The sequence below is a fragment of the Hipposideros armiger genome, unplaced genomic scaffold (assembly GCF_001890085.2).
Source record: "Hipposideros armiger isolate ML-2016 unplaced genomic scaffold, ASM189008v1 scaffold_34, whole genome shotgun sequence".
NCBI classification, from domain to species: domain Eukaryota; kingdom Metazoa; phylum Chordata; class Mammalia; order Chiroptera; family Hipposideridae; genus Hipposideros; species Hipposideros armiger.
The window spans coordinates 1,857,007-1,882,686 of NW_017731384.1; the positions used below are offsets into that span (position 1 = coordinate 1,857,007).

The following is a 25,680-nucleotide window of genomic DNA, read 5'->3' on the forward strand; positions in this document are numbered from 1 at the left end:
CCTATGAGTTACGTACTGTTTGATTCCCATTTCACAGGTTAGTTGCACAAACAGGTTAGTATGTTGGCTATGGTCACACAAGAGGTGGAGCCCAAATGCCAAGTTGGACAAGTGCCGCCTCTGTGAGCCACTCCACAGTCACTCCCCCTCCACCCTCTAGAATGCTCACTGCCTCCCGTCTACTCTCACTGGACATGTCAAGTGTCATACTCTTGGGTCAGGATGTTCTTATTTCTAACCCTAAATCTTAAACCCACCTCTTCTGGTTTTCCCTTAGTGAGGTCCTCTGCGGTGGTCCCTTCGTGAATGTGGACAGAGATGACCCTGAAAGGTTTCAGCTCTGTGAGGCTCCTCTCGCCCCACCCAGCTCCACACTTGGCTCCAGCTTTCTGGCTGGGAGGCCTAACCCCCTCTGATTCTCTGAGGTTAAACCCTGCCTTCCTCCTCCTGGTCAAGCTGTCTGGCCTGTCCCCTCCCGCTGGCATGAGCCATCTTCCTCCCAACTCCTTAGATCTAGGATTTATACCAGCCTTAAGCACTTAGCCTCAGAGAACTAATTTTCTCTTCACCAAGTTCTAAGTTAAAGGCAATAGTCTTGTATTTCTCTCTTAGCCCAGGGCGTTGCGTCTAGGAATGTTAGCCAATGATTTTGGTAATATTAGTAATATCTTGCTTTTGTGTGACAACTGACAAAGGATCTGTCTTCATTTTCCCACAACCCTTAGAGGATGGGTAGAAATGTTTGCAGCCATGTTACACATGAGGAAACTGAGGCTCAAAGAGATTATTTTGCTCAGGTCATAAGGCTTGTAAGTGTGGCCCAGATTTTTCAGGCTCCTAATCCAGCACTATTTCCTCTGCACCCTGCTTTTGGTGCCCATGTGAGTTAATGCTGAATATAGAAAGGAGAAGTTAGCTTGGGTTGAGGAAACTAGAAGTATTCATTTTAGAGGGAGGACTTGTGCTGGTCTTTTGAGAGGTGGGTAGGTTTGGCCTAAGCAAAGAGGGTATTCAGTGAAAGAACCATGGCTTCTCTGAAAACCCACCAATAATCAGGAGATTCCTTGAAGAATGATGGTAGTAAACGTTTGGGCATATTTTTTAATAACAGTTATATTGAAATATCATTCATACACTATGAAATTCCTCCTTTTAAAGTGTACAATTCAGTGGTTTCTAGAATATTCACAGAGTTGTGCTGCCATCACTAATCATTTCATTAGAACATTTTCATCATCCCATAAAGAAACTCCATACCACTGGCAGTCACTCCCATGCCCCTTCCCTCCAGCACCTGGCACCACTAATCTGCTTTCTGTCTCTAATGGATGTGCCTATTCTGGGCATTTCATATGAATAGATTTATACAATATGTGGCCTTTTGTGACCGGCTTCTTTCACTTAACGTAATGTTTTCGAGGTTCATCCATGTTGTAGCACGTAACCAACACTTCACTTCTTTTTATGACTGAATAATATTCCATTTGGTTTATCCACTTGTAAGTTGATGGACATTTGGGTTATTTCCAATTTTTGGCTATTATGAATAAAATTATCCTGATTTGAAAATTCGTATAAAAGGTTTTGTGTGGACATTTTCCAATTCTAGGAATGGAATTGCAGGGTCATACGGTAACTCTATGTTTAACATTTTGAGGAACTGCCAATCTGTTTTCCAAAGAGGCTGCATCATTTTTCATTTCCACCAGCAATGTATAAGGGTTCCAGTTTCTCCACATCCTTGACAACATTTGCTATTGTCTGTCTTTTTTATTTTAGACATCTTGGTGGGTATGAAGTAGTATCTTGTTGTGGTTTGGTTTGCATTTCCCTGATGACTAATGAAGTTGAACATCTTTTCATGGGCTTATTGGTCATTTGTGTATCTCTTTGGGGAACATCTATTTAAATCTTCTGCCCATTTTTTAATTGGGTTATTTGTCTTTTAATTGTTGAGTTGTAAGAGTTCTTCATATATTCTGGACACAGGTCCCTTATCACACACATGCTTTACACATATTTCCTCCCATTCCATGGGTTGTCTTTTCATTTTCTTGATGGTGTCCTTTGAAGCACAAAAGTTTTTTATTTTGATGAAAACCAATTTTTCTTTTGTAACTTGTGCTTTTGGTATCATACCTAAGAAACCATTGCCTAATCCAAGGTCACAAAGATTTGTACCTATGTTTCTTCTAAGATTTTTATGGTTTTAACTCTTAAGTCTATGATCCATTTTGGGTTAATTTTTGTAAATAGTATAAGGTAGGGATCCAACTTCATTCTTTTGTTTGTGGAAATCCAGTTGTCCCATCACCGTTTGTTAAAAAGACTTTCTTCTCTTCCCCCTACCCCATTTAATTGTCCTGGCACCCTTGTCCAAAATCGACTGAACATAAATGGAAGGTTTATTTCTGGACTCTCAATTCTATTTCATTGTTGGGCATATGTTCTAAGGGATATTTTTCTCAAACTGTGGTACCTGGTGACCCGTCCTTCCCTGGAAGAGCCTTAAAGAGATGGAGCAAGCCCCTCAGCAGACTGCCTTTCCTTGGATGGTTAGGCCCCCACGGCCCGTTGCACGGTTTCATCATAATTATGTCCTCCTGCAGGATTCAGAACCCCCTCCATTGTTGTGTTGGCAGCTGGGAGGTAGCTGACCCAACAAAGGACCTATCTCTCTCCTACCTCTCAAGGTTATTGTAAATATCAAATTAGATAATTCACACAAAAGAATTTAGAAAAGTCTAAAGTGCTATCCAGATGTAAGGTGTATTCTTATTATTATCCCTCTTCCACATGAATAAGACCCAAAAATACAGAGGTTATTTTTAACTTTTACTCACTGGGATCAAGGTTGCAGTGTCTCTATTATTGCAAATTCCAAATTAGTGAGGTTTGGCTCTTTGTGTGATTCTTACAGGAGGCTGTGAGCTTGCCGCTGGGAGAGTGAGTGTGAATGTTGGCCATCCCTTCCTTCCACTCCCCCTCCCTTGAATTAGGGCCTACTTTGTGCCAGGCACTGTGCTAAGCTCTGGGAAAACCAGAGAATAAGGCAGACACAACCTCCGCCCTCCTGGAACCCCCAGTTTAGCGGGGTAGCTGTGCAATTCAACAAGCCATTATAGTAAATGTGACCATGAGGGAGGTCCAGAGGGACACCTCCAACCAGCCCTGGTGTCAGTTTGCTCCATGTAAACCAGGGGTGTAGAGTATCTTCGAACCCCAACATGCCTTTGCTTCTGTGATTTTTCAGAGAGGCAGTGGCTGTTCCATGCCGAATTCAGGCCCTAACCCAGATGTTCGACAGCCATTTGTCACAGCACCACACAGTCAGAGCTAAAAATGAACTGGCAGAACAGAGTGCCTGCTCTACCATCCTCCCAGACTCAGTGCTCAGGAGCTCTTCAGAGGCGAGACCCTGGATAAACCTGCCGCCATCCTGCTTTCTGCAGTTTCTTTTCTGATAATAGAGAAGGGCTCCCTGGTTATAAGCTAAGCTTCCGGCTCTTCTTCCTCTCTACCTATCCTTCCTCCCCGCCCGCCCCCCAGGACCACTCTTTCAGGGCCTAACAGGGTGCCACTCTCAAAATCCCCCCAAGCCTCTACCAGCGGAGAGGCTGCTGTGCCCCAGAAGACAGCAACTCACGGGCGCATATAGCCCATTGCCCTCCAAGCCTGGAAAACCAAGCTGTTAGGACCACCAGAGAGCCGAGTAACTCTGAGGACGAGAGCCCAGGCCTGTTGCCTCACCCTCAGCCTGGCCCCTCAGCCTTGCTCGGGCTGCTCTGATCATGGGTGTCTGCTTAGCCAGCCCTGAAGTGCACTGGTGTCCCTCGGTGTGAGGGAAAGCCACAGGGCCTCAGCTGTCCCCTCACCTCCCTGCTTTCTCCCCTCTGCTGACAGCGCCCTGCCTCCCGCGCCTCCCGCACCTCCTCGGGCTGCTGCAGCCACCTTCTTCTTCTGCCCTCCTCCACCCACCTCTCCCTGACACCATGTCATCTGACAAATCAGCATGACCTTGGAGGTACTTAGGTCACACAGCCTCCCTCACACACTCCATATGCCAAGTGTGACACATGAGCCTGTGTGTCCCTCACTGCCCCAGGCTCCATACCACATGCAGATACCCAGGAGTCCAGGTGGCTCCCACTAGCCCAAGCAGCCAAATGGGTTGGGGACTCCCTAGCAGCTGTCACTGGCTCCTTCCCTGCTCCCTCTGCCCAGCCTCCACTTTTTTCATGGTCTGGTCACACACTCTTGGAGTGTCTGCTAGGGTGTAGGGTCCCCCTACCTCTGGGTATAGACACCATGGTGCTGAGGAGTTAGGGGAGGACCCTCTGCCTCTACAACCACCTCAAAAGGATGCCAGTCTTCTCCCCCCCCCCGCCCCCTCTTGTCACTTAGAGGGACACGTGGACGAGACAGGGAAAGACTAAGGGGGATTGTGGAGACCTGAGGTGACTTGGAGCAACCCACTCAACCGGAGTCTTAATTTTTTCATCTGTCAAATGAAGGGGCTCTTCTCATCGCTAGGCTCGTCTTTGTAGTTCTCAAAGGCTGCCAGCCTGTGTGCTTGCTTCTGCATGAGTGACTGACAGCTGTGTCCCCAGTGGGAGAGGGCAGGTGTGCCTCTATGTCCCCCCCTCCCAGAACAGCCCCTCCATTCTTTCCCCCTTTCCTGGTAGCCCTCCACCCAGTCCCCAGGTGAGCCGGGATCTCTGAGCATCTTTGCAGCACCTCCCCCAGGCGCCTGCCAAAACCTGAACTCTCCCCACACGCGCAAAGGCCACCCCCTGGCCCCAGGCCTACAGAAGCCAGATGCGGTTACTGATCATTAACCCTATCCCTGCTGCTCTAGCGGCGCTGCGAATAGCTCCCCCACCTTGTCACTCAGGAGCCCCAGAGGCCTGGGGCCGTTAGGCCAGAAGATTAAGCGTCAGAGACCGCTGGGCTCCCAGGTCCCTGCGCCGAGTCTGTGTGATGGCAAGGAGAGGGCACGATGGACAGGCTTGGGTGTTCCAGCACACTGCTGGGTCCCTCAGCTTCATAGGTGTGTGTGCGGCGGCGGGCTGTATGGCGGGCTCCCCCTTGCTAACTTCCTCTGCCAGAACCTGACCTAAGCGCCATCCGCCACCCCCAGGCTGCATCTCGCAGGGGGCCGCCTCGGCTCCTCCCCGGGCCGGCGCCCCTGCCCGGGCGGGCCAAGCAGCGTGGGTCCCCGCCCCGCTCCATTAGGCCCGGCGCAGCAGCCGGGGGGACTTTGGAGCTGAAGAGGAAGCGCGGCGGGGAGGGGAGGTGGGGGTGTGTCGGAAGGCGGTGGCGGCCGGGTTTTATAATCCGCAGGGCGGGCGCCGCGCAGGAGACGGGACAGCACCGCGTACCGCGCAATGGGGGCCGTGTCGGGCCGCCCTGAGCTGGGGCCGCGGCCACGGCTCCTGTCACTGCCGCTGCCGCTGCCGCTGCTGCTGCTGCTGCTGCTGTTGCCACCGTCGCCACCCAGCGCCCTGGCTCTTGACCCCACGCTGCAGCCAGAAGAGTTTTCCGCCGACGAGGCTGGGGCGCAGCTCTTCGTGAAGAGCTTCAACCCAAAAGCCGAGCAGGTGCTGTACCAGAGCACAGTCGCCAGCTGGGCGCACGACACCAACATCACCGAGGAGAATGCGCGGCGCCAGGTGGGCGCGCGGGCCTGGGGCGGGGGCGGGGGCGGGGCCCAGGCGCCCAATCACAAGCCTGCGGCCGGCTGCGGGGCGGGGAGTCACTGCCGGGCGCGCGCCCCCAGCCCCGGGCCGCGGGGACCTGGTGCGGCCTGCGGGCCTCCCCCCAACTCCACCCTCTCCCACCCCGCCCTGTAAGACAGGCGGTAACGGGCCTAGCATGGTGCTGGGCACTTGGTCCGTGCCCAACACAGGAACCGAATGGATGAGGCTGGCTCCACTTAGATCGAGTCCCCCCCAGGTGGCAGCGCCCAGGAATGACTTCAGGCTGAGTCAGCGGCCGTCTTCGCTGAGGGCGCCCTCTCAGCTCTAGGCCCTCGTCCTCTCTGGCCTCAACCTACCCCTCTCTCACAGTTCCCGTCACTGCTCATCACTGTCTATTGTCCCTGTCGTCCCTCTGCCTCTTTTAGGGCCCCAATTTCTGCTCCACTGCTCCCCTGAGGCAGAGTCTCCCAGTTCCTGACCCCGAGGGCCCAGAAGAAAGAAATAGTGTTCCCAGGAGCCCAAGTGCCCGGGAGCCCTTGGTCTTCCCCCGTCCCCCAGCACCATGGCCTCCCCCATATGCACTCTCTTGCCCTCCTGGTACCCACAGGAGGAAGCAGCCCTGCTCAACCAGGAGTTTGCAGAGGTCTGGGGCCAGAAGGCCAAGGAGCTGTATGACCCAATCTGGCAGAACTTCACCGACCCAGTACTGCGAAGGGTCCTCAGTGGTGTACGCATCCTGGGGCCTGCCAACCTGCCCCTGGTGAAGCGGCAGCAGGTAGGCCAGGTGGACCTGAGGGATAGAAGCCGAAGAGGCCAAGGTGACGCCCAGTGCCCAACTGTGGCGGAGGGAGGGAGCCCGGCAGGGAAGGACCCTGGGATCTGTAGGGGGAGCCGGTGGAAGCATAGAATGCTTTCCTGAAGCAACGATTTTATTTGGAGATGGGATGGAAGTTACTTTATATTAAAGCAGGTATTGTGGAGTGGAAAGCAAAATTCAAGTAAACAGTAAAAGACAAAACAGGGGTTTTCAGAATTTCTCCATAGACTGGTTTGGCTTATGGGCTTCCTTAGAAAGACTGAAAAAGACTGAGAAGTCATCAAGGCCAGAGAGAGAGAGAGAGAGAGAGGGATTTGCTCTCACTGCGAGGTGGGGGCCAAGCTCAGACCTGAAACCCAACCCCTACCTCTCAGGACACTTGTTTCCACCTCCACAGGCTGCCTCTGTTGGATGAGGAATCACTGTACTAGTGACCAGAAGTGCCCCTCGCCACATCCCCTCTCTGGGCCTCTTTTTCCTTCTAGCAAAAAGAGGAGGGGGTGCCCAGGCATCGTGGGGATGTTTGTCACTAACATGTTCTCAACTCCAACTCCCCAGTACAACTCTCTGCTAAGCAGCATGAACAGAATCTACTCCACCGCCAAGGTCTGCTACCCCAACAGGAATGACACCTGCTGGTCCCTGGACCCAGGTACGGCCCTGTCACTACTGGGGCTTCCTAGCTCTTCCCCCATCACCCTGCACCCAGGGGGACGGCTGCTGGACAGAGTGGGTAAACCTAATGACATTGACCACCAACTGGGGCTGGACTATCAGGTGCCGCCACACCCTGACTTTTCCTGACAAACTGACTTCTGGAATCCCCAGCCCCTACCCCCATGTGTGCTTTGGCCTCTCCCATAGCCTTCCTCCTGGCTGCATTGCTTTTTTCCCCTCTCATGGGTCCTTTCAGTCTCCCCAGGAGCCTTCCACAGGTCTTAGACCCCCTCATGGCTTCCACTTATACCCTCCTCCTCTCCCCCAGGCCCCCACCCCCCATTTACTAGTGGCAGCCTTGAGGTCAGCCACTCCATCCAATGAGCCATTAAGGGTCTGGACTTCAGCCTCTGGACGTCCTCTTTGTGTCAACCAGCTTAGATCATTTCCATAGAGATAAGGGCCCTGCCTGGGTGTTTGTTTCAGATAGCCCTCAGCCCCGTGCCGCCCAGCTTACAGATTGCCCTTGGCTTTGGGGGCATCGTGATGTTGAGGAAGCAGGTAAAGATGGTGAGGACCAGCATGGGAGCTCTGGTGAAGGCTGATGCTGAGTCTCACTTGTGTCTCAGAGCTCATGCATATCCTGTCTGACTCGCGAAACTACGCCCTGCTGCTGTATGCCTGGGAGGGCTGGCACAATGCCGTGGGCATTCCCCTGAAACCCCTGTATGAGAATTTCACTGTCCTCAGCAATGAGGCCCACGAGCAGGACGGTGAGCATGCCCCGCCCCGGCCCTTGTGTGGGTGCCGCCCTCCCCAGCTTGCAAAGTGCTCTCCCATCCATTGTCTCCACTGAGCCCCAACCCCTGAGGCAGACAGAGCAGCTGTTAGGATGACTCCATACACCGTCCCAAGGTCACACAGATTGTAGATGGCGAAACCAGGCTTGAGCCCCATCTGCCTTCTACCTGGCTGCCATCTTTTCTTTACACCACCCCTCCTGCCTGCACTCACCTTTGCCTCTCATGCTCTCCAGGATCTATTTAGCTGGAGCTCTATCCCTAGTTAGAAACCTGGAGACCAGCAACCCCCAAGCCATCCTTTCCATTAGCTGGCAGGTTCACAGACCCTGAGCCAGCAGAGTGGCAAAATGGTAACTGGGAGGTGGAGGTGCCAGAGCCTCAGGCCTGAGCTGCACCCCAACGCCCACCCCCTGCTAGGCTTCTCAGACACAGGAGAATACTGGCGCTCCTGGTACGAGTCGTCCACCTTTGTGGAGGACCTGGAGAAAATCTACCATCAGTTAGAGCCCCTCTACTTGAACCTCCATGCCTACGTCCGCCGCGCACTGCACCGCCGCTATGGGGACAGATACATCAACCTCCGGGGACCCATCCCTGCTCACCTGCTGGGTAAGGACTTGGCCCTGCCTCCACAGGTCCCAGGGATTGTCCTCATCATGTCTCACATTTCAGAGCACTGCCCTGTTCACTCCCACATTCATGAACCCATGTAGCTTGTGCAATATCACCATAAAGCAAGTGGTCTTTCTCATCGTCATTATCGTTCCTACTTTCCAGGTTGGGACCTTGGGGCTTAGGGTGCATAAGTGACTTGGCAGAGAGCTAGGTAAAGGCAGAGCTAAGAGCCACACTGAAGGCTTTGACTCCAGGTCCAGTAGAGGAGGAATAATAATAATCCTAGTGTGTGTCCCAGCAAGGCAGTCCTGGGGCCCTGCTTCCGGTTTGGAAGGCAGGGACCCCAGCACCATCAGAAAGGGCCCCAGCAACCTTGTCTGGGCTCTTTCTCTGCCAGCCCCAGGGTACACGGGGTACTCAGGACTGTGGGTGGGACTGATGTGGGAATTCCTGGCCTCAGCCGCCGAATAGGCTGCTGCCCAGAAGTGCCCCAAGGTCCAGGTGCCAGGGCCCAGGGTGCTGCTTAGTGAGAGGCATTGGGACTCAGGGACTGGCTGGGCAGGGAGCCAAGCTGTTCGGCTCTCCTCCTCCATCTAGGGGACATGTGGGCCCAGAGCTGGGAAAACATCTATGACATGGTGGTGCCTTTCCCTGACAAGCCCAATCTCGATGTTACCAGCACAATGGTTCAGAAGGTAAGCTCAGGGTAAGCCGGGCTCGGGGCAACAAGAGAGAGACATGGGGAGAAGGGTGGGAAGGGGTCACATGAAGGAGATGGGTCGAGCAGGGACCTTGGTCCCTCCCTTTCTACAGAGCAGCAGCCTGGAGTATGTGTACAAGTGGTGAGCTGGGGTCTGTGTCCTGGGTGAGGTCCAGCCCCGGCCCCCACGCACCCACTGGTGGGGTGTGAGGACTCCACTTTGCTTATCCACTGTGGTTATTAGGGGCCGTGCTCTGGGAAGGGAGGCCACAGGGCAGAGATGTCCTTCATGGGCAGGGAGCTGACCTGGGTGGGGGACCCCAGACCTGCCCCAGGGCAGCCACAGTGAGCTCCTGGCAGGCTTCCCCTGACCTATACCTACACCTCACCACCAGGGCTGGAACGCTACGCACATGTTCCGGGTGGCAGAGGAATTCTTCACATCCCTGGGGCTCTTGCCCATGCCTCCTGAGTTTTGGGCAGAATCCATGCTGGAGAAACCAAACGACGGGCGTGAGGTGGTGTGCCACGCCTCTGCCTGGGACTTCTACAACAGGAAAGACTTCAGGTCTAGACACGGGACATGGAGGTTCTGGGGCTCCGGGAACATCAGGCAGCATGGGCACAGAGAAGCCAGTTCCCAGGCCCACCTCTACCCCAGCCCCAACAGTGGCTAGGGGCCTGGTCTATTTCAGGGCTGCCATTAGGCCACCTTCCCTTGGCAGGTAGTCAACTCTGTACGTTGGAATGGAGGGAAAAGGCCTGAGAGTGGACTGGGGCAGGGCAAAGGATCTGTATGTTTGCACCAGCTCCTCGAGCCCCACGGCAGTGCCCTCCCCATGCTATGATCCCTGCCTGACTGCCTGCCCTTTACCCTCACCCTTGCCCTCTCCCTGCCCTAGGATCAAGCAGTGCACACGGGTCGCTATGGACCAGCTGTCCACAGTGCACCATGAGATGGGCCACGTGCAGTACTACCTACAATACAAGGAGCAGCCTGTCTCCCTGCGCCAAGGTGCCAACCCTGGCTTCCATGAGGCCATCGGGGATGTGCTGGCGCTCTCTGTGTCTACTCCTTCACATCTGTACAAAATTGGCCTGCTGGACCATGTTGTCAATGACACAGGTATAAGAGGGCTTAGAGGACCCAGCCCAGCCCTATCCAGACCCCACTCTATCCCATAGCGGGACCCCACTTGCCTCTGCTCCTACCCACCCTTCTTGTTTCTGCCTCACTGTCCCAGGCCAGGCAGGTTTGGGGATCAACCCGGAGCCTGATAGCCCACCCTAAGTCCCAAATCAACACTGCCAAGGATCCTCTCCCAAGCAGGGCCCCATGGGCTTGGAGGCTGGCCTTCCCTTCTGTGTGCGCACCCAGCCTCCCCTCTTGCTGGCTCCCCCCCAGGCACACCCCATCCTAGCTGGACTCCCTTGTCTTCTGACCTCTCTCTTCTCATCTCATCTCCCAACAGAAAGCGACATCAATTACTTGTTAAAGATGGCACTGGAAAAAATTGCCTTCCTGCCCTTTGGCTACTTGGTGGACCAGTGGCGTTGGGGGGTCTTTAGTGGACGCACCCGCCCTTCCCGCTACAACTTTGACTGGTGGTATCTTCGGTGAGTAAACAAGGATCAGGAAGGGCCTAACCCCAATGGCCTGCCCCACCCTCCTGGGCCAATGGGAGCCTCCTGCCTCCATCAGCCCCAAGTCCCCTCCACTCTAATGATGTCTCCATCATTTTACCCACTATAATCTTCTTTTCTGCCTAAAACCCCCGCCTTCAGGAATTCTTCCCCAATTCACCAGGATGGGGAAGGGATGGCTGGGTGTAAATGCCTGCTTAGCAGCCTTTTCTGCAAAGGCTAAATCAGCCTGTATGCAACCTTTAGGTCCTAAGACATTTTGACCATCCTCTTGTAGAACCAAGTATCAGGGCGTCTGTTCTCCAATTGCCCGAAATGAAACCCACTTTGATGCAGGAGCTAAGTTTCATGTCCCACATGTGACACCGTACATCAGGTACTATTGCCCCTCCTTCCCTCTCCCAGCTCTGTCACACCTTTAGTCCCCCTCCCTCTACTCTGTGAACTTGCCCCAGGGTTTGTCCCCACATCCCCCTTGCAATTTGAGTGGGCCTCTCTCCTGAGCCAAGCTTGGTTCTCCCTTCTCCCCAGGCACGTCCTGGTCTGGCCGCTGCCCTGTGAGAGGCTGGATGGTGCCTGGGCAAGGGACCCCACCTCCCCCTCTAACACCCAACCTGTGCCTGCAGGTACTTTGTGAGTTTTGTCCTGCAGTTCCAGTTCCATCAAGCCCTGTGCAAGGAGGCAGGCCACCAGGGCCCACTACACCAGTGTGACATCTACCAGTCCACCAAGGCGGGGGACAAGCTCCGGTGTGTGGGAGGCAAGGGAGGGCAAGGGGAAGGGTGAGGGGAGAGGTTGGTGAGGGTGTGTCTGGAAGATAACTGGCTATTCCAGTGGGGACACCACAGGGCCAGTCTGATGGAAGGTGCCTTTCTTTCCTGCCCCCTCCTTTCTTTCTCTCATCAAATATTTATTGAGTGGGCCCAGATCTGAGGCCCCAGGGGCAGGCTGGCATGGGCAAGTCAAATGTCTTTCACTGAGATCCTAGGTTCTGGAGTCTTTATGCCACTGGTCTTGCCATCAGTGGGGGGCAGAAGTAGCCGGCGGTGGGGAGGTAGGCCAGAGGCCAGTAGTGGACACCAGCCTGAGTCCTCTGTGCTTCCATTTTGCCTGACAGAACGGTGCTGCAGGCAGGCTCTTCACGGCCCTGGCAGGAGGTACTCAAGGATATGATTGGCTCAGATACCCTGGACGCTGAGCCACTGCTCAACTACTTCCAACCAGTCCGTCAGTGGCTAGAGGAGCAGAACCAGCGGAACGGCGAGGTCCTGGGCTGGCCGGAATATCAGTGGCAGCCACCGATGCCCGACAATTACCCGGAGGACATTGGTAAGACTCTGCATGAGGGTGGGGCAGGCCCTAAGACAAGTTCTCAATTCTGGGGTCCGGACCCAGCTTACCCCCCAACTTTTCCCCCTCCCCCCCCCATTTGGTTCTCTATCAGCTCCTCCCAGCTGGGCTCTGGCGCCCAGCTCTGGAGGGCCAGGCAGCCCCTTAGCATCAGAAGCGGTCCTGGGGTGGGGATTGACCTGTCTTTTCCCCAGCATCCTAGAGAGGATGTGCTCAGATCTGAGGCCCCCCTGGGTAGGCTGACCAGTGACATTGCTCTATGAGGTCACACTACAGGCTCAGTTCTTATTGGCTGGAGGGTGGTGGCTGCAGGGCTCTGCAATCCTACAGCCATGGGCCAAGACTGGGCTGCTCCAGGACTGCCCAGACTCCTCCTCCTCCCTCTGCTCTGCATTGGGCATCCCCTGCTGGTCCTCAGCCAAGAGGTCACTAGCCAGGTGACAAGCAACCAGGGAACAACCAGCCACGCAACAACCAGAAGCCGGACAACAACTCACAAGGCAACAAGCAGCCAGACAACCCAGAGTCCAAGTGGGACCAGTGGAGGGATGGGGCGGGGCCGCGAGGGGGGCGGGGCCGCGAGGGGCGGGGCGGTGAGACGGGGAGGAAATCCGCCCAACTGCAGGAGAGGTGCAAGGGTAGGCCTGTTTCCCTCCACTCTGTCCCATAGTTCTGGTGACTGATGAGGCTGAGGCCAGCAAGTTTGTGGAAGAATATGACCAGAAATCCCAAGTGGTGTGGAACGAATATGCTGAAGCCAACTGGAACTACAACACCAACATCACCACAGAGGCCAGCAAGATCCTGGTAGGGCCTCCCCACGCCCACACTCCTGCATTCCTCCCCCGCCCACCACCACCACACACACACACACACACACACACACACTCCTCCATCCAGGGACTAATCCTCCAAAGCCCAAGGCAGGCTGTCCCTCCCTACCTCCCCCATGTTACCTCCCTGGGGGCAAGCTGTCAGAATTTGTGAAAAACCCAAATGGAATTTCAGATTTGGGTGGGCATATACACTCAATGCCTAAAGAAGTTGTTTTTAATTAACAATCAATCTGTTGTTAGTAAAGGAATAATCTGTACACAAGTGATGCTAAAGTCAGTTTTTAAAGGACTGAAAGCCCCTGTTTGCTATCATAGCAAGGGCTACCCTTCCCTCCAAGCCCACTCCCCACCTGTGTGGTGAGCGCAGATTATTACCAAGGTGAGCCTCGGAAAACTACTATTTCGTGAAGACCACTGTATGCTGGCCCCTGTTGCTTGGCCCTTCGTGTCTGTGGCTTCATTCATTCCTCAACAGCCTTGCAAAACCAATGCTCTTATTTCCACTTTACAGATGGGGCCCCGAGGCTCTGACAGGCCAAGCTGCCTTCATCTTAACAGCCTTTAAGTTGCAGGGTGGGGTTCCTCTTCTCTACCCCTGCCAGGATATGTCTGTGGGTGTCTGTTGACAGGCATGGGCTGCGTCCCCGGGCATTACAGGAAGTCCAGGTTGAAGAGGGTCTCTATAGGCAAAGACAACAACTTGTCCTCCTCACCACCCCTCACCCTTCACTCCACCCCCCCCTTCATGGCACCTCTTCCTCAGAGGCCTCTCCAAAGCATCTGGGTCTCACCACACGGTTCCCTCTGTGCCTTCAGCTGCAGAAGAACATACAGATGGCAAACCACACCTTAAAGTATGGCACCCGAGCCCGGCGGTTTGATATCACCTACTTCCAGAACACCACCATGAAGCGGATGATACACAAGATTCAGGACCTAGAGCGGGCAGCACTGCCTGTCGAGGAGCTGGAGGAGGTGTGTGGCTTTGGGGGAGCAGGGAGTGGAGGATCCCAGGTCAGGACCAGGTCCTAACTCAAGGGAGCAAGCCCAGTACAGGGCATGGCCTTCATGCCGCTGCCTCTTCCTCAGTTTGTCAAGCCGTGACATCTGCACGTCAGAATACACCTACAGGATTACTGGGAAGGCAACACCTTTGGGAACATGCTCCCCAGGCTCCACAGCCCATCCCCACTGTGATGGGGCCTGCGGGGAGCAGGCCGCAAAGGGGTACAGCTCACTGCCTCTCTGCTTCCCCCTGCAGTACAACCAGATCCTGCTGGACATGGAAACCACTTACAGCGTGGCCTCTGTGTGCCACTCCAACGGCACTTGTCTCCAGTTAGAGCCTGGTGAGCGCCCAGGGGGGAGGGAGAGGAAGGGGCTGGCAGAGGCTGGGGCTGGCACAGTGTTGGGGTTCTCACCCGTGAAAGGGGGCTCAGGCACTCCTAACTTGTGGGGTCAGCATGCCCAGGAAACTCACCTCCCTGTTTTCCTCCAATGGGGCTTCTCTGCATCACTTAGAACCAGCACCTACTTCCTGTCTGCCCTGATCCACTGGCCTCCCTTGGATCTGCCCACCCTGTTGCTCCCTCTAGGACCCTCCAGAATCTCCCATTCTCTTTTCCTCCTTGCACTCTGACCTTTAAGCAGCCAGGTCTCTCAAATTTGTCTTTGGAGGGATACAACGGGGACAGGCACTCTAGGTACCTCCCCTCCATGCTCATTTCTTGATCCTATCCACAGCTTCCCTACCTTCCCTGGCCCCTCCGCTGCCCCCCAGAACCTGAAGCCACACCCATAGAAACCACTTCCTTGGTCCATGTTGTTCCCACTTCACTTCCTCCGTCACTGCTTCCTGCTGGAAGGAGTGGACCACCTGTCCCTTGTCCCCTTTCTCTCACCATGCTGGCTGGTCCGTCTTACCTTCCCCCTTTTAAAAGAACCCATCCTGGACACCCAAGTACCTGTACACAGATACACACCCTCCTGACCCACCCTTTTTAAGACTCGGAGCCAGAGGCATAAGCATTCTTCCTGAGGAATCTCCACCCAGAAACAGCCTCTCCCTGGCCCTCTGCCCAACTCCCACATTAGAACAATGACAAATAGATGGGGAAATGGAAAATAAACAGGAGAGAGAAACAGTTTTCCTGGGACAGGGTTTGGCTTAAGGGTTGTATATGTGGGGATGCACGCAAAGCGTTGGGGGGAGGGGACGTGTGTATGCGTGTGGTGTGTGTGTGTTTATGGAGAAGAGCATTAAACGGAGTGTAGCCCTCAGCCCCCTCCCCATACCGTCGATTAGCCTCTTAATCCAGGGCTGGGCAATCAGGTCACTGCCATTAGTAAAAATAAGAAACACCCACAAAAACAGAACACTCACATCAGCAGAGGGCAGATGTGACATTCTCAAAATACGATTTTCTCCGAACAAACTTAATTTGAATGGACTTTCTCTGTGAGAAGTAGTTATCAGGTAGCGAGTCTGATAATGAGGTAGGAAACGCACCCCCATATGTTCTCTGAAGTCATCCAGCTCAGGCGGGGCCGGAGCAGGAAGGGAGGCCACCGCTGGTGTGTGTGAGGCTTTGGAACGGACACAGGAGCTCATGACATCCTCAGCCCGACTCTGTGAGGTGCATGTCAGCTCCATGTAATCCATACGGACGAGGCCTCACACGTAGTCAGTGGCTTTGATAGGACACGAACCCAGAACTGCTGGCTCCCTGATGATGCTTGGATGGTTCTCTTGGTCTTCACAGCTATTCTTGTATTCGATTATAGTTCATGAAAGACACCCTAGACCCTGTTGGGACACAGAAGTGAACGAGGCATGCTCCCTGCTCAGGGGCCTCATGTCCCCACTTCACGTCCCTGTGAGGGCCCGCATTATCCCCATTTTATAGATAGGGAAAGAAGGTTCCTGTGACTTGCAAGGTAACTTTGGGGTCAGGGGGAAACTAGAACAAGAACTCAGGTCTTGTGACCTCCAGGCCATGTCTCCCAGGCAGAGGGTGAGCAGGGATGAGCGAGGAACAGCAGCTCTGGAGTCTGGGCCTTTGCACTGTGTCCCAGCTCATCCACTTCCTAGCAGGGGTCCCAGCCATGTCACCTAGCCGCTTGTATGGAAACAAGCACATTAAAACCGTGCAATTGCCTGAGATAGTGTCCACACAGTGCTGAGTCCTGGGCCTGGCACCCTGTAGGCCCCTGTAGAAAGGACATCACCCTTTCTCCCATTTCACTAGACTTGCTGCCTGTACAGTTTTCTTCCAGTTCTGAACTTCTATGACTGAGTTCACCTTAGACGGAGGTGGGAGGTGGGCCAAAGGCTAGGGGTTCAAGCCATTCAAACCCCGCCCCCACCAGATCTGACCAATCTGATGGCCACATCCCGGAAATATGAAGACCTGTTATGGGCATGGAAGAGCTGGCGAGATCAGGTGGGAAGATCCATCCTCCCTTTTTTCCCAAAATATGTGGAACTCTCCAACAAGGCTGCCCGGCTCAATGGTGAGTCCCTCCTGCCAACATCACTGGCTCTCTGGTCCCAGGCCCCCTGGGGCCCTCAGAGCCCCTATGCCTGGTGAGAAGGTGGTCCCCGGAGGAGGCAGCAGGCAGGGGGCTGCTCAGGGAATGATCAGGTATTCAGAGAGCCTGGCTGTGTCCCCTCTACAGGCTACGAAGACGCAGGGCAATCGTGGAGATCTACATATGAGATGCCAACCCTGGAGCGGGATCTGGAGCAGCTCTTCCAGGAGCTGCAGCCGCTCTACCTGAACCTGCACGCCTACGTGCGCCGGGCCCTGCACCGCCACTATGGGCCCCAGCACATCAACCTGGAGGGCCCCATTCCGGCTCATCTGCTGGGTGAGAGCAAGCGCTGGGCCTTTGGGAGAAGATGAAGACAGATGGCAGTCTGAGAGCAAAGGGCAGGTGGGAAGGGCCCACAGGTGGCACTTCAGGTTGGGAGAGTGAAAAGACTTGAGCCTGGAGTGGGTGGGGGCTGGGTGTGGGGACCAGAGCCCCTGTTTGTATTTGGTGCCACATTTGCTACAGATCCACGTGGTACAAGTCACCATGGATGGGGCAGTGGGGGGAGTACTTACTCTTGCCACAAGAAGATTGCCTCACCCATCAGAGCTCAAGACAGCATGATACGGAGGGTGAGGAAGGGACTGTGGGTGGGAGCTGAGGCCTCCCCAGGAGTGGCATGGGAGCGAAGCTCTGAAAGATGAGAGGTTCTGACAAATGGAAAAAGCAGTGGTGGGAGGAGAAGGACAGACACACCGTGCAGGCTCACGGAGGTAGGAGAAGAGAATTCTGAGAGCATAGGTCCTCTTCAACTTTTGAACCCTCTTTTCCCAGGGGTTGTAAATGCAAATGCCCTCAACACATGAAGTAGGCAGTGGAAGAGACAATAAGGACTGGGGCCGAGAAGAGGCTACCACGTTCCTGTCCCCATTGGGCCATCAGGAACACGTTCCTGGTGGGGGGTTTACTGTAAGCAGGCAGACCAGACAGGGCCACAGACCATTTACAAATCACGAGAGATCCCAGAAGCTGGTCCAGCTTTGGATCTAGTTCTCACTCAACCAAGGTCTTTATGGCCCAAGAGACCAGTTGTCCTTGATCCCTCTCTCGTGAGAGCAAAGAACATCAGAGTGGACATCAGCTTGATGATTGAGAAATACAGACCCTGGGAGGGGAAGCAATGTGCCCAGGTGGCCTGGGGGGGCCGGGGCAGAGCTGGGACTTAGAGCTCGGCCCTCAGCCCATGGGATGGGAGTGGCCAGGCACTGGCTCGCTCCTGCTCCCTCTCTCATGTCTCTCTCTCTCTCTCACTCTCACTCCCACTCTCTCATTGCTTTGCACTTTAGACTCCTCCTGATGTCAGCTCAAGCTTAATCTCCTTGGCTATGAAAGACTTCCTATTCCAATTCTATTTCTGGACGTTTTCTCTCATTCGGAATATCTTCCTTTTCTCCAGTCCTGGAGAACTCATATCCTAAAGGCAGAGGTATCAACCACCCCTGAAGGCAGGTGGTTCTTGTCAGGTGACCGCATAAACCAACCGCACGCAATGTGGAGCGGACAAAGTAGTAGCTGCTCAGGAGTGTGGCCTGACTGCCTGCCAGCCTTAAAACCCCAGCCCCCTCGCTTAGGAGCCGTGGGACCCCAGTGGCTTGCTTGACTCTTTAGTAAGTGGTGGCCATGTGTACATAGATATTCCAGGGACCTGAAGCTTCTGCATTTGTACATAGCTACTAGTCACACTGGTCCTCACTGCCCAGGGAAAGTGAGGACCACCTTGACTCCTTGATGGCCAGCAAGGGTCTCACCTATGAGCCAGGAAAGTAGTGACCTTGGGGGCTGGATGTGCAGACTGAAGACAACGTGTGTCAAACGCTTAGCACAGTGTGCAAAGAGTAAGAGCTCGAGAGATACCGTTATGATCAGCAGGACTGGGATCTGGTTACCCCTCCCTTCACCACGGGGCTAAGCCTAAGAATAACATCTGTGTCTCCTCTCTCCACCGTCTCTTCCCCTGCCTGCCTCCAGGGAACATGTGGGCGCAAACCTGGTCCAATATCTATGACTTGGTGGTGCCCTTCCCTTCAGTCCCCAAGATGGATGCCACGGAGGCCATGATAAAGCAGGTCCGCACCTGCCCCCTCCTCACACTCCTGCTCCCCCAGGGCAGCCCCAGGGCACAGAGGAGGGGAGGCTCCTGTGGGTGGGAGAGGACCCTCTGACCCAAGAGTTCCTTCCAGCTGAGCCCTCTCCCAGTCCCCTCCCCGGCTGTGGTGCACAGTCTGTCCTCAGAGTCCCCAGTTTTGGCAGAGCTCCCTCTGCTTGCAGGGCTGGACACCCAAAAGGATGTTTAAGGAAGCGGATAATTTCTTTACCTCCCTGGGCCTGCTGCCTGTGCCCCCCGAGTTCTGGAGCAAGTCAATGCTGGAGAAGCCGACCGACGGGCGAGAGGTGGTGTGCCATGCGTCCGCCTGGGACTTCTACAATGGCAAGGACTTCAGGTGTGTCCCTGCTGCAGCCAGGGGACCTTATCCTGAGACCAGTGGGCAAGGGGATGAGGCAAGTAAAGGCTCCACTGCTGTCCCTTCTCAGCCAGAGTGAGTAGAAATGGGTGCAGGGGGCAGAGCTTGGGATAAAGGGTCAAGAGCATGGGGCCTGGCTCCCGGGGAACCCCATCCATCAGATGAGGGTCTGCACAAGTGCTGACCAGCTCTGCCAGCCCAGTCCGTTGCCAACATCCAAGGTCCCAATCCTGGGCATGAGCACTGTGTGAGCTGCCCAGGTTTCCCTCACTCCGGAGTGGCCCCTGCATACAGCTGGCCCTCTCTTTGGGTGCATGTGCCTTGACACAGGGAGGTGCATGAGGCCATGTGGGGCTTTGCACAGAGTCACCCTTACCACTGACAGAGGCTCAGAAATTGTCTTCATCAGAGGATAGTGTTTCAGTTTTCTATTGCTACATAACAAACCACCCCGACACTTGGTGGTGTAAAACAACTATTGATCATTCTCGTAATTTTATGGGTCAGGCAACACAGTGGAAATGGCTTTTCCCAGCTCTACAACAATGGAGATCTCCAATGGGTTAGCTCTGATGGCTGGAGATGGCTGGCATGGCTCGATGGGGCCATCCAGAGCCTTGGTTCCGGCTACTGATGGGGTACCTCAGTTTTTCTTCATGTGGCACATGCTGGGGCTGGAATGTTCGAGCTGGCTTCTTCACTCACATGTTGGGTCCCCTAGCTGGGATGGCTGGACAGCTGGGGGTTGGTGAGACATCTCTCTCTCCAGGCTGGCTTGGGCTTTTTCACAAGTATGGCCATCAGGCAGTCAGATTTCTTCTCTGGCAGCTGGCATCCCCCAGAGTGAAAGCAGAAACAGCCAGATCTCTTAAAGGCTAAGCCCAAAACCAGCACAGAGTCACTTCTGCCAGAGTTTATTGGCTAAAGCAAGACACCAGGACAACCCAGATTCAGGAGAAGGGCAAGAAGACCCCACCTCTTGGGAGAGTGGCAAGGATGATCTGTGGCAGTGGATGGAGTGTCTCTTATGAGAAAAGTAGACACAGAGAACCTGGAAGAAACCAAACAGGGTTCACTGGATCACCTGGCTTTGGCCCTTTCCTTCAAAGGCATGAGGTCTGCAGCTATAGGGCTGGGCATAGACAGAATAAAGCGGTGGGGGGAGGTGAGATTTTTTTTTGGGGGGGGTCCTCCCTTATATGGGAGTCATAGTAGAAGGTGGACAGACCCACAGCCTCATTGTAACCAGATGCTGGGCAGCTCTTCCCCCTCCTGAGAGAATGGCAGAAAAATGGGGTCAACTGAACTGAAGGGCTCTGCTTAGATTCAAGGGAGAATTTCACTAGCTCACAAAAGGGAATGAGGAAAGATGGAGAGGGAGGTGGAACCTCTGGCTCGGATAGCTCTGCACGTGTCATTTCAGTCCTAGCCATAAAAAATCGTGGAGTGAATATGCTTGCTGGTGTTGGGCACATGAGGTGCTGAATAGCTCAGACACTGTGGTGTCCTTCAGAAAACCTGTCTTGGGAGAGCCAAACATGTGCATGAGAAACCACAGGATCCACATTCTAGAAAGTCCTGCACTGATCATAACCAAGCGTCCTAATGCCTCCAGAGCAAGTACTTTGCACAGTTAGAAAGCAACATGGCCATGTGGGCTAGAGTTATTCAGCAAAGTTGGAGGCAGAGGAATGGCCTGAATGACTATACTTTAGGGGCTTAAAACCCTCAAATTCCCTCTTTCTCTGGCTCACTCCATGTCTCCTTTTGGTTTTCTTTCCCATAATGCTGTGTTCCCTACTTATAGCAGTGATGGGGGTCTGCTCTGTATATAGTAAGGACAGCAGGTCCCTTTGCCCCAGGGATCCTCACTGTCCCCTCCCACACTCTCTCCCTTTCCCAGGATCAAGCAGTGCACCACCGTGAACATGGAGGACCTGGTGGTGGTCCACCATGAAATGGGCCACATACAGTATTTCATGCAGTACAAGGACCTGCCTGTGACCTTCCGAGAGGGTGCCAACCCTGGCTTTCACGAGGCCATTGGGGATGTGCTGGCCCTCTCAGTGTCTACCCCCAAGCACCTACACAGCATCAACCTGCTGAGTAGCAACGATGACAGCTACGGTGAGAAGGAATGAGAGATCCTGGTGGGCAGTGGGACCAGGAAGGAGCAGCAAGCTTGGGAGGAGGGGGGAGGGGACTTAATGGCACACAGGCAGAGGTTGGGACAGAGCAATGGGGGAATAAGGGGGCCACCAGCAGGGTGAGCTGGGAGGATGGAGCCCACAAACCACCCCAAGAGACAGGTCACAGGGCCCAGAGAGATAGAGCCCACTCCTCCCCTCGCACACCAATCACGGCTGAGCTGCTAGGACATGGCAGGAGGCAGGCGTAGATCTGACAGCGGGCTCCCTTTTCTTGGCAGAGCAAGACATCAACTTTCTGATGAAAATAGCGCTCGACAAGATCGCCTTTATCCCCTTCAGCTATCTCATCGACCAGTGGCGCTGGAGGGTGTTTGATGGAAGCATCACCAAGGAGAACTACAACCAGGAGTGGTGGAGCCTCAGGTTCTAGAACATTCCTGTGGGGGTGGAGGTTCAGGGTGATCTCCACGGGTCTGTGTGTGTGTGAGTGCGCATGTGGTAAATGTGTCTGTGTGTGTGTGTGTGTGTGTGTCTGTGTGTGTGTGTCTGTGTGTGTGTGTACATGTGCACATGGGTCTTTGTGTGTGTGTAAGGGATGGGGTACATAAGGGGTGATTGTGCACGGAGGTACAGCATGCCAGAATCCAGAGTGCCCAGTATAGCCCCAGGTACAGGGACCATCCTTCAAGTTGAAAATGCCAACCCTCCCTGATTTGAGTCTCCCCAAATACTCCCTGGAACATACTTTCCCTCTTGACAGGCTGAAGTACCAGGGCCTCTGCCCCCCAGTGGCCAGGTCTCAAGGCGACTTTGACCCCGGAGCCAAGTTCCACATTCCTTCAAGTGTGCCTTATATCAGGTAACAAGGGAAAGGGAGGAGGCCACTCAGTGTTCAAACTGCTGTCACTGCCATGTCGTGTCGGGACGACCTGGGGGCCTGGCTGCACTGCACACTGTGCCTGGGCCACCCACCTGTGACCAAGGCTGGCTGTTGTTTCACTCTTTTGATAAGATGAGAGCCTCTACCTTCCAGACAATTGAAAACACAAACTCTACTATAATTGGCTAATGGTTATGAGACCTTGGTTCAGGAGTTAACATTATTAACCTTGGCTAGATCATGACTTGAGCACTCTTGTTCTGTTTTTTTCTTTTCTAACAAGATTGTGATTCCTTTACTATGTATTGAATGTATTGTCTCTGATAGAATTTGAGTTGTACCTGGAAGACCTTCTATACACTAAAAGTAGGATTAGAGACCCAGTGACACTGGGAGGTTGTGTTGATAGGGGCATGGGGTCATGGGCTTGGGTCAGACTGAACTGGGTTCAAATATTGTCTCCACTTCATTGTTTCCTTGAGCAAATTCCTCAGTGTCTGTGAACACCAGTTTCTTCTGCATGTCACAGGATTGTTGCAAAAGTTAACTTCTTAGCATACTGTCTAACACATAGCAGGCTTGGGCAATGGCAGCCGTAACTCACCATTACTTAATTACTCTCAGACATGGCCTGGGTAAACACACGAGTCATGCAGCCACAGTGTGAAGGTGTCCAGTGCGGCCCTTTTCCTTGTATGCGCTACAGGCTAAAGTGGGTAATTGCAGGATCTGGAGTCTTCCTGGGAGGTAGGCATCTGGGGAGGCCTACAGAATGGGGTTTCAGGTAGCCCGGCCCGCTCATGAGGCAAGGCACAGAAGGCAGTGAGGGCTACCTCAAGAGGGCTGTGACCCTCTCCAGCCCTTGCCTCCTGTAGTCCCTGGAAGCCCACTGAGGGAGAGTCCACCATGCCCACCTTTCACCCCAGCACCTGGCCTGATGTCAGCACATAATGAAGACCTAATAAATAAGTGTAAGGTGAATGAGTTGTGTCCCTCGGGGTCCACAAAGGGAAAGAAAGTCTACTCAGATGCTCCAGAGAATAGCAGTGGGCAAGGGACCAAGGGGACTGAAGGGCACCTGGGAACAGGCCTGACCTTGGCAGCACACCAGGATGACCCACAGGGCGGGCCTCCACCTGCCTTCTTGACTGGTTTCGGGCTTCCACGCTGGCGCTCACTTTCACACAGAGGCTAGGCCCGTGTGACGGTTAGCTTCTGAGCTTAGCATGGATAATTTTCTAGGCAGGGGTGGGCAAAGGAGACTCATTCCCAATTCTGACCAGCAGCCTTGGCAAAGCGCTTTTAGGAAACACCAGGAAAGTCAGTGGCACATGGCTTGTGCCCAGCATTCAAAGTGGGAGGCCTGTGCTGCTTGTTCGGGACATTCAAAACCTCTGCAGACCTAGAGGTTGTTCCAGCCTTGACTAGCAGATCTCTACTAGGGAATCCCTGCTGCCTTTGGGTCAAGGAGATGGTTTGGGCTGGCTTTTCTGCCCAGGCTGCCCTGCCACATAGATGTGACCTTTTGGGCAACACTTGGCCTCAACTTGCATATACCCCAGGGATGGAGACCTCACTGCTCCCAAAGCAGCCTGCCAAGCCTTTGAAGAGCTCTACCCTAACCCTCCTACCTCATGAGTGACCCCCAAAGCTCCTCGGCACATGCCCCCCTGAGATGTGGAGGGGGCCTCTCGGGTAGGAGGTGTGGAAGGGAGCCTTGATGACTCTGAAAGCTGGGGTGGGCTCACCCTGACACCCTGGCTCAGTGGGAGGCAGGGGGCAGCAGGGCTCAGTGTCACAGGCCAACCCCACCACACCTCCCTCCCCTCCAGGTACTTCGTCAGTTTCATCATCCAGTTCCAGTTCCACGAGGCGCTGTGTCAGGCGGCTGGCCACGAGGGCTCCTTGCACAAATGTGACATCTACAAGTCCAAGGAGGCAGGGAAGCTCCTGGCGTGAGTCTTTCTTTGCCTTCTTTTGTCTGTTTTCCATCCTCTGACAGATCAGCCTTGAGGAGTCTCGTGGGACTCTTCTGGGAACACCTGCCTTTTTGGTGCTTGGGCTGGGAACTCCCAGGTAGAGCCTGTAGTGCATCTTAATGTGCCCTCTCCAGGAGGGAACTAGAACCCCCTTGGCCTGAACCATTCCTCCTCCACCCACACCCCCACCCCAGACTTGCCCAGGCCCTCCCAATCCCAAAGGGACATTGAGGCTGGGAGGCGGGGCTTGGAGGGTGGGGTGTTTGGCTGAGGCCGGAAAGACAGTGAGCCTCCTCACCTGTCCTTCTGACTCAGTTTCCCTGCTCTGGTGCTCCCCCCAGAGATGCCATGAAGCTGGGCTTCAGTAAGCCATGGCCAGAAGCCATGAAGCTGATCACGGGCCAGCCCAACATGTCCGCCTCAGCCATGATGAAGTACTTCAAGCCGCTGCTGGACTGGCTCCTCATTGAGAACGAGCGGCACGGGGAGAAGCTGGGCTGGCCTCAGTACAACTGGACACCAGACTCCGGTACCACCCCGCCCCCCGCCTCAGCCCCGGGCCGGCCCCCAGACCTCACTCAGGGCCAGGCCCCCTCCCCAGCTCAGGCAGGTCCAAGTCTGACCTGAGGGCGAGACTAGGGAAGCCAGCCAAAATGCCCCCAGCCCTGCCCGCCGTCCTGCCCATCGCCCTGCCCACCACCCTGCTCTCCTTGCTTCTCATGCTCAGCTCGCTCGGAAGGCTCATTCCCGGGCAACGGCCACGTCAACTTCCTGGGCCTGAACCTGGAGGAGCAGCAGGCCCGCGTGGGCCAGTGGGTGCTGCTTTTCCTGGGCGTCGTCCTGCTGGTGGCCACCTTGGGCCTCGCCCAGCGGCTCTTCAGCCTTCGCCACCGCAACCGCCACCGGCCCCACCATGGGCCCCAGTTCGGCTCCGAGGTGGAACTGAGACACTCCTGAGATGACCAGGCCTTGCAGGCCAGCTGGGGAGCACCCACCACCAAGAGACCCGGATGGGGACATGGGGCGGGCGAAGGACCCTGACCCTCCGCTCCTCTCACAGCTCCCCCCAGCCCGCCCTCCTCTTCCTGCCCTCCCCCTTCCTCTCCCTTCGCCTCCAGTCCTGTGCTAAGAATCCATCCTCCAGCCCCAGAACCACTGTGACCCCTGTCCCCCAGCCCCCAGGCACCCGGCCGCCTAACAAGGAGCCCCCACCCTCAGTCTCTCTGTGAATACGATTAAAGGTCCTGCCCTCCCATCTGAGTCTGTGTCCCTCGCGGGAAAGCCAGGGACAGGGTCAGGGATGCTCTCCCGCCTCCTGGCAGTCAAGCGGGTCACTTCAATGGGTGTCTTCATCCCCCTCCAAGAAGAGCCTGGGAAAATGCCCTAGAGTTCTGGCCCTGGCACCACCCAGCAGCGCCCACGCCTGTCTTCCCTCCATCCCAGGCAACAGGCCAGTGTCCTGCCTTGGCAGTCAGCCCCTGCCTAGCCCAGGCA

The 25,680-nt window shown here is 54.9% G+C and overlaps 1 protein-coding gene across 2 annotated transcripts; it reads left to right on the forward strand.

The window, feature by feature from the left end:
- Positions 1 to 5,313: 5,313 nt before the first annotated feature.
- Positions 5,314 to 25,441, forward strand: LOC109380308 (angiotensin-converting enzyme). Of its 2 annotated transcripts, XM_019637756.1 has the most exons (25): positions 5,314 to 5,672; positions 6,307 to 6,474; positions 7,075 to 7,168; positions 7,803 to 7,946; positions 8,394 to 8,585; positions 9,189 to 9,286; positions 9,687 to 9,859; positions 10,194 to 10,417; positions 10,764 to 10,908; positions 11,213 to 11,311; positions 11,562 to 11,684; positions 12,053 to 12,264; positions 12,956 to 13,092; positions 13,938 to 14,096; positions 14,383 to 14,470; positions 16,491 to 16,634; positions 16,800 to 16,991; positions 18,684 to 18,781; positions 18,984 to 19,156; positions 21,081 to 21,304; positions 21,606 to 21,750; positions 22,088 to 22,186; positions 24,040 to 24,162; positions 24,528 to 24,715; positions 24,914 to 25,441. In XM_019637756.1, the coding sequence occupies exons 1-25, from the start codon at positions 5,388 to 5,390 to the stop codon at positions 25,141 to 25,143; spliced, it is 3,957 nt and encodes a 1,318-aa protein (XP_019493301.1). In that variant the 5' UTR covers positions 5,314 to 5,387; the 3' UTR covers positions 25,144 to 25,441. The 2 variants fall into 2 exon arrangements, with proteins under 2 accessions (XP_019493301.1, XP_019493302.1); XM_019637757.1 differs by lacking the exons at positions 5,314 to 5,672; positions 6,307 to 6,474; positions 7,075 to 7,168; ... (7 more) ...; positions 11,562 to 11,684; positions 12,053 to 12,264 and adding an exon at positions 12,337 to 12,816.
- Positions 25,442 to 25,680: the final 239 nt, after the last annotated feature.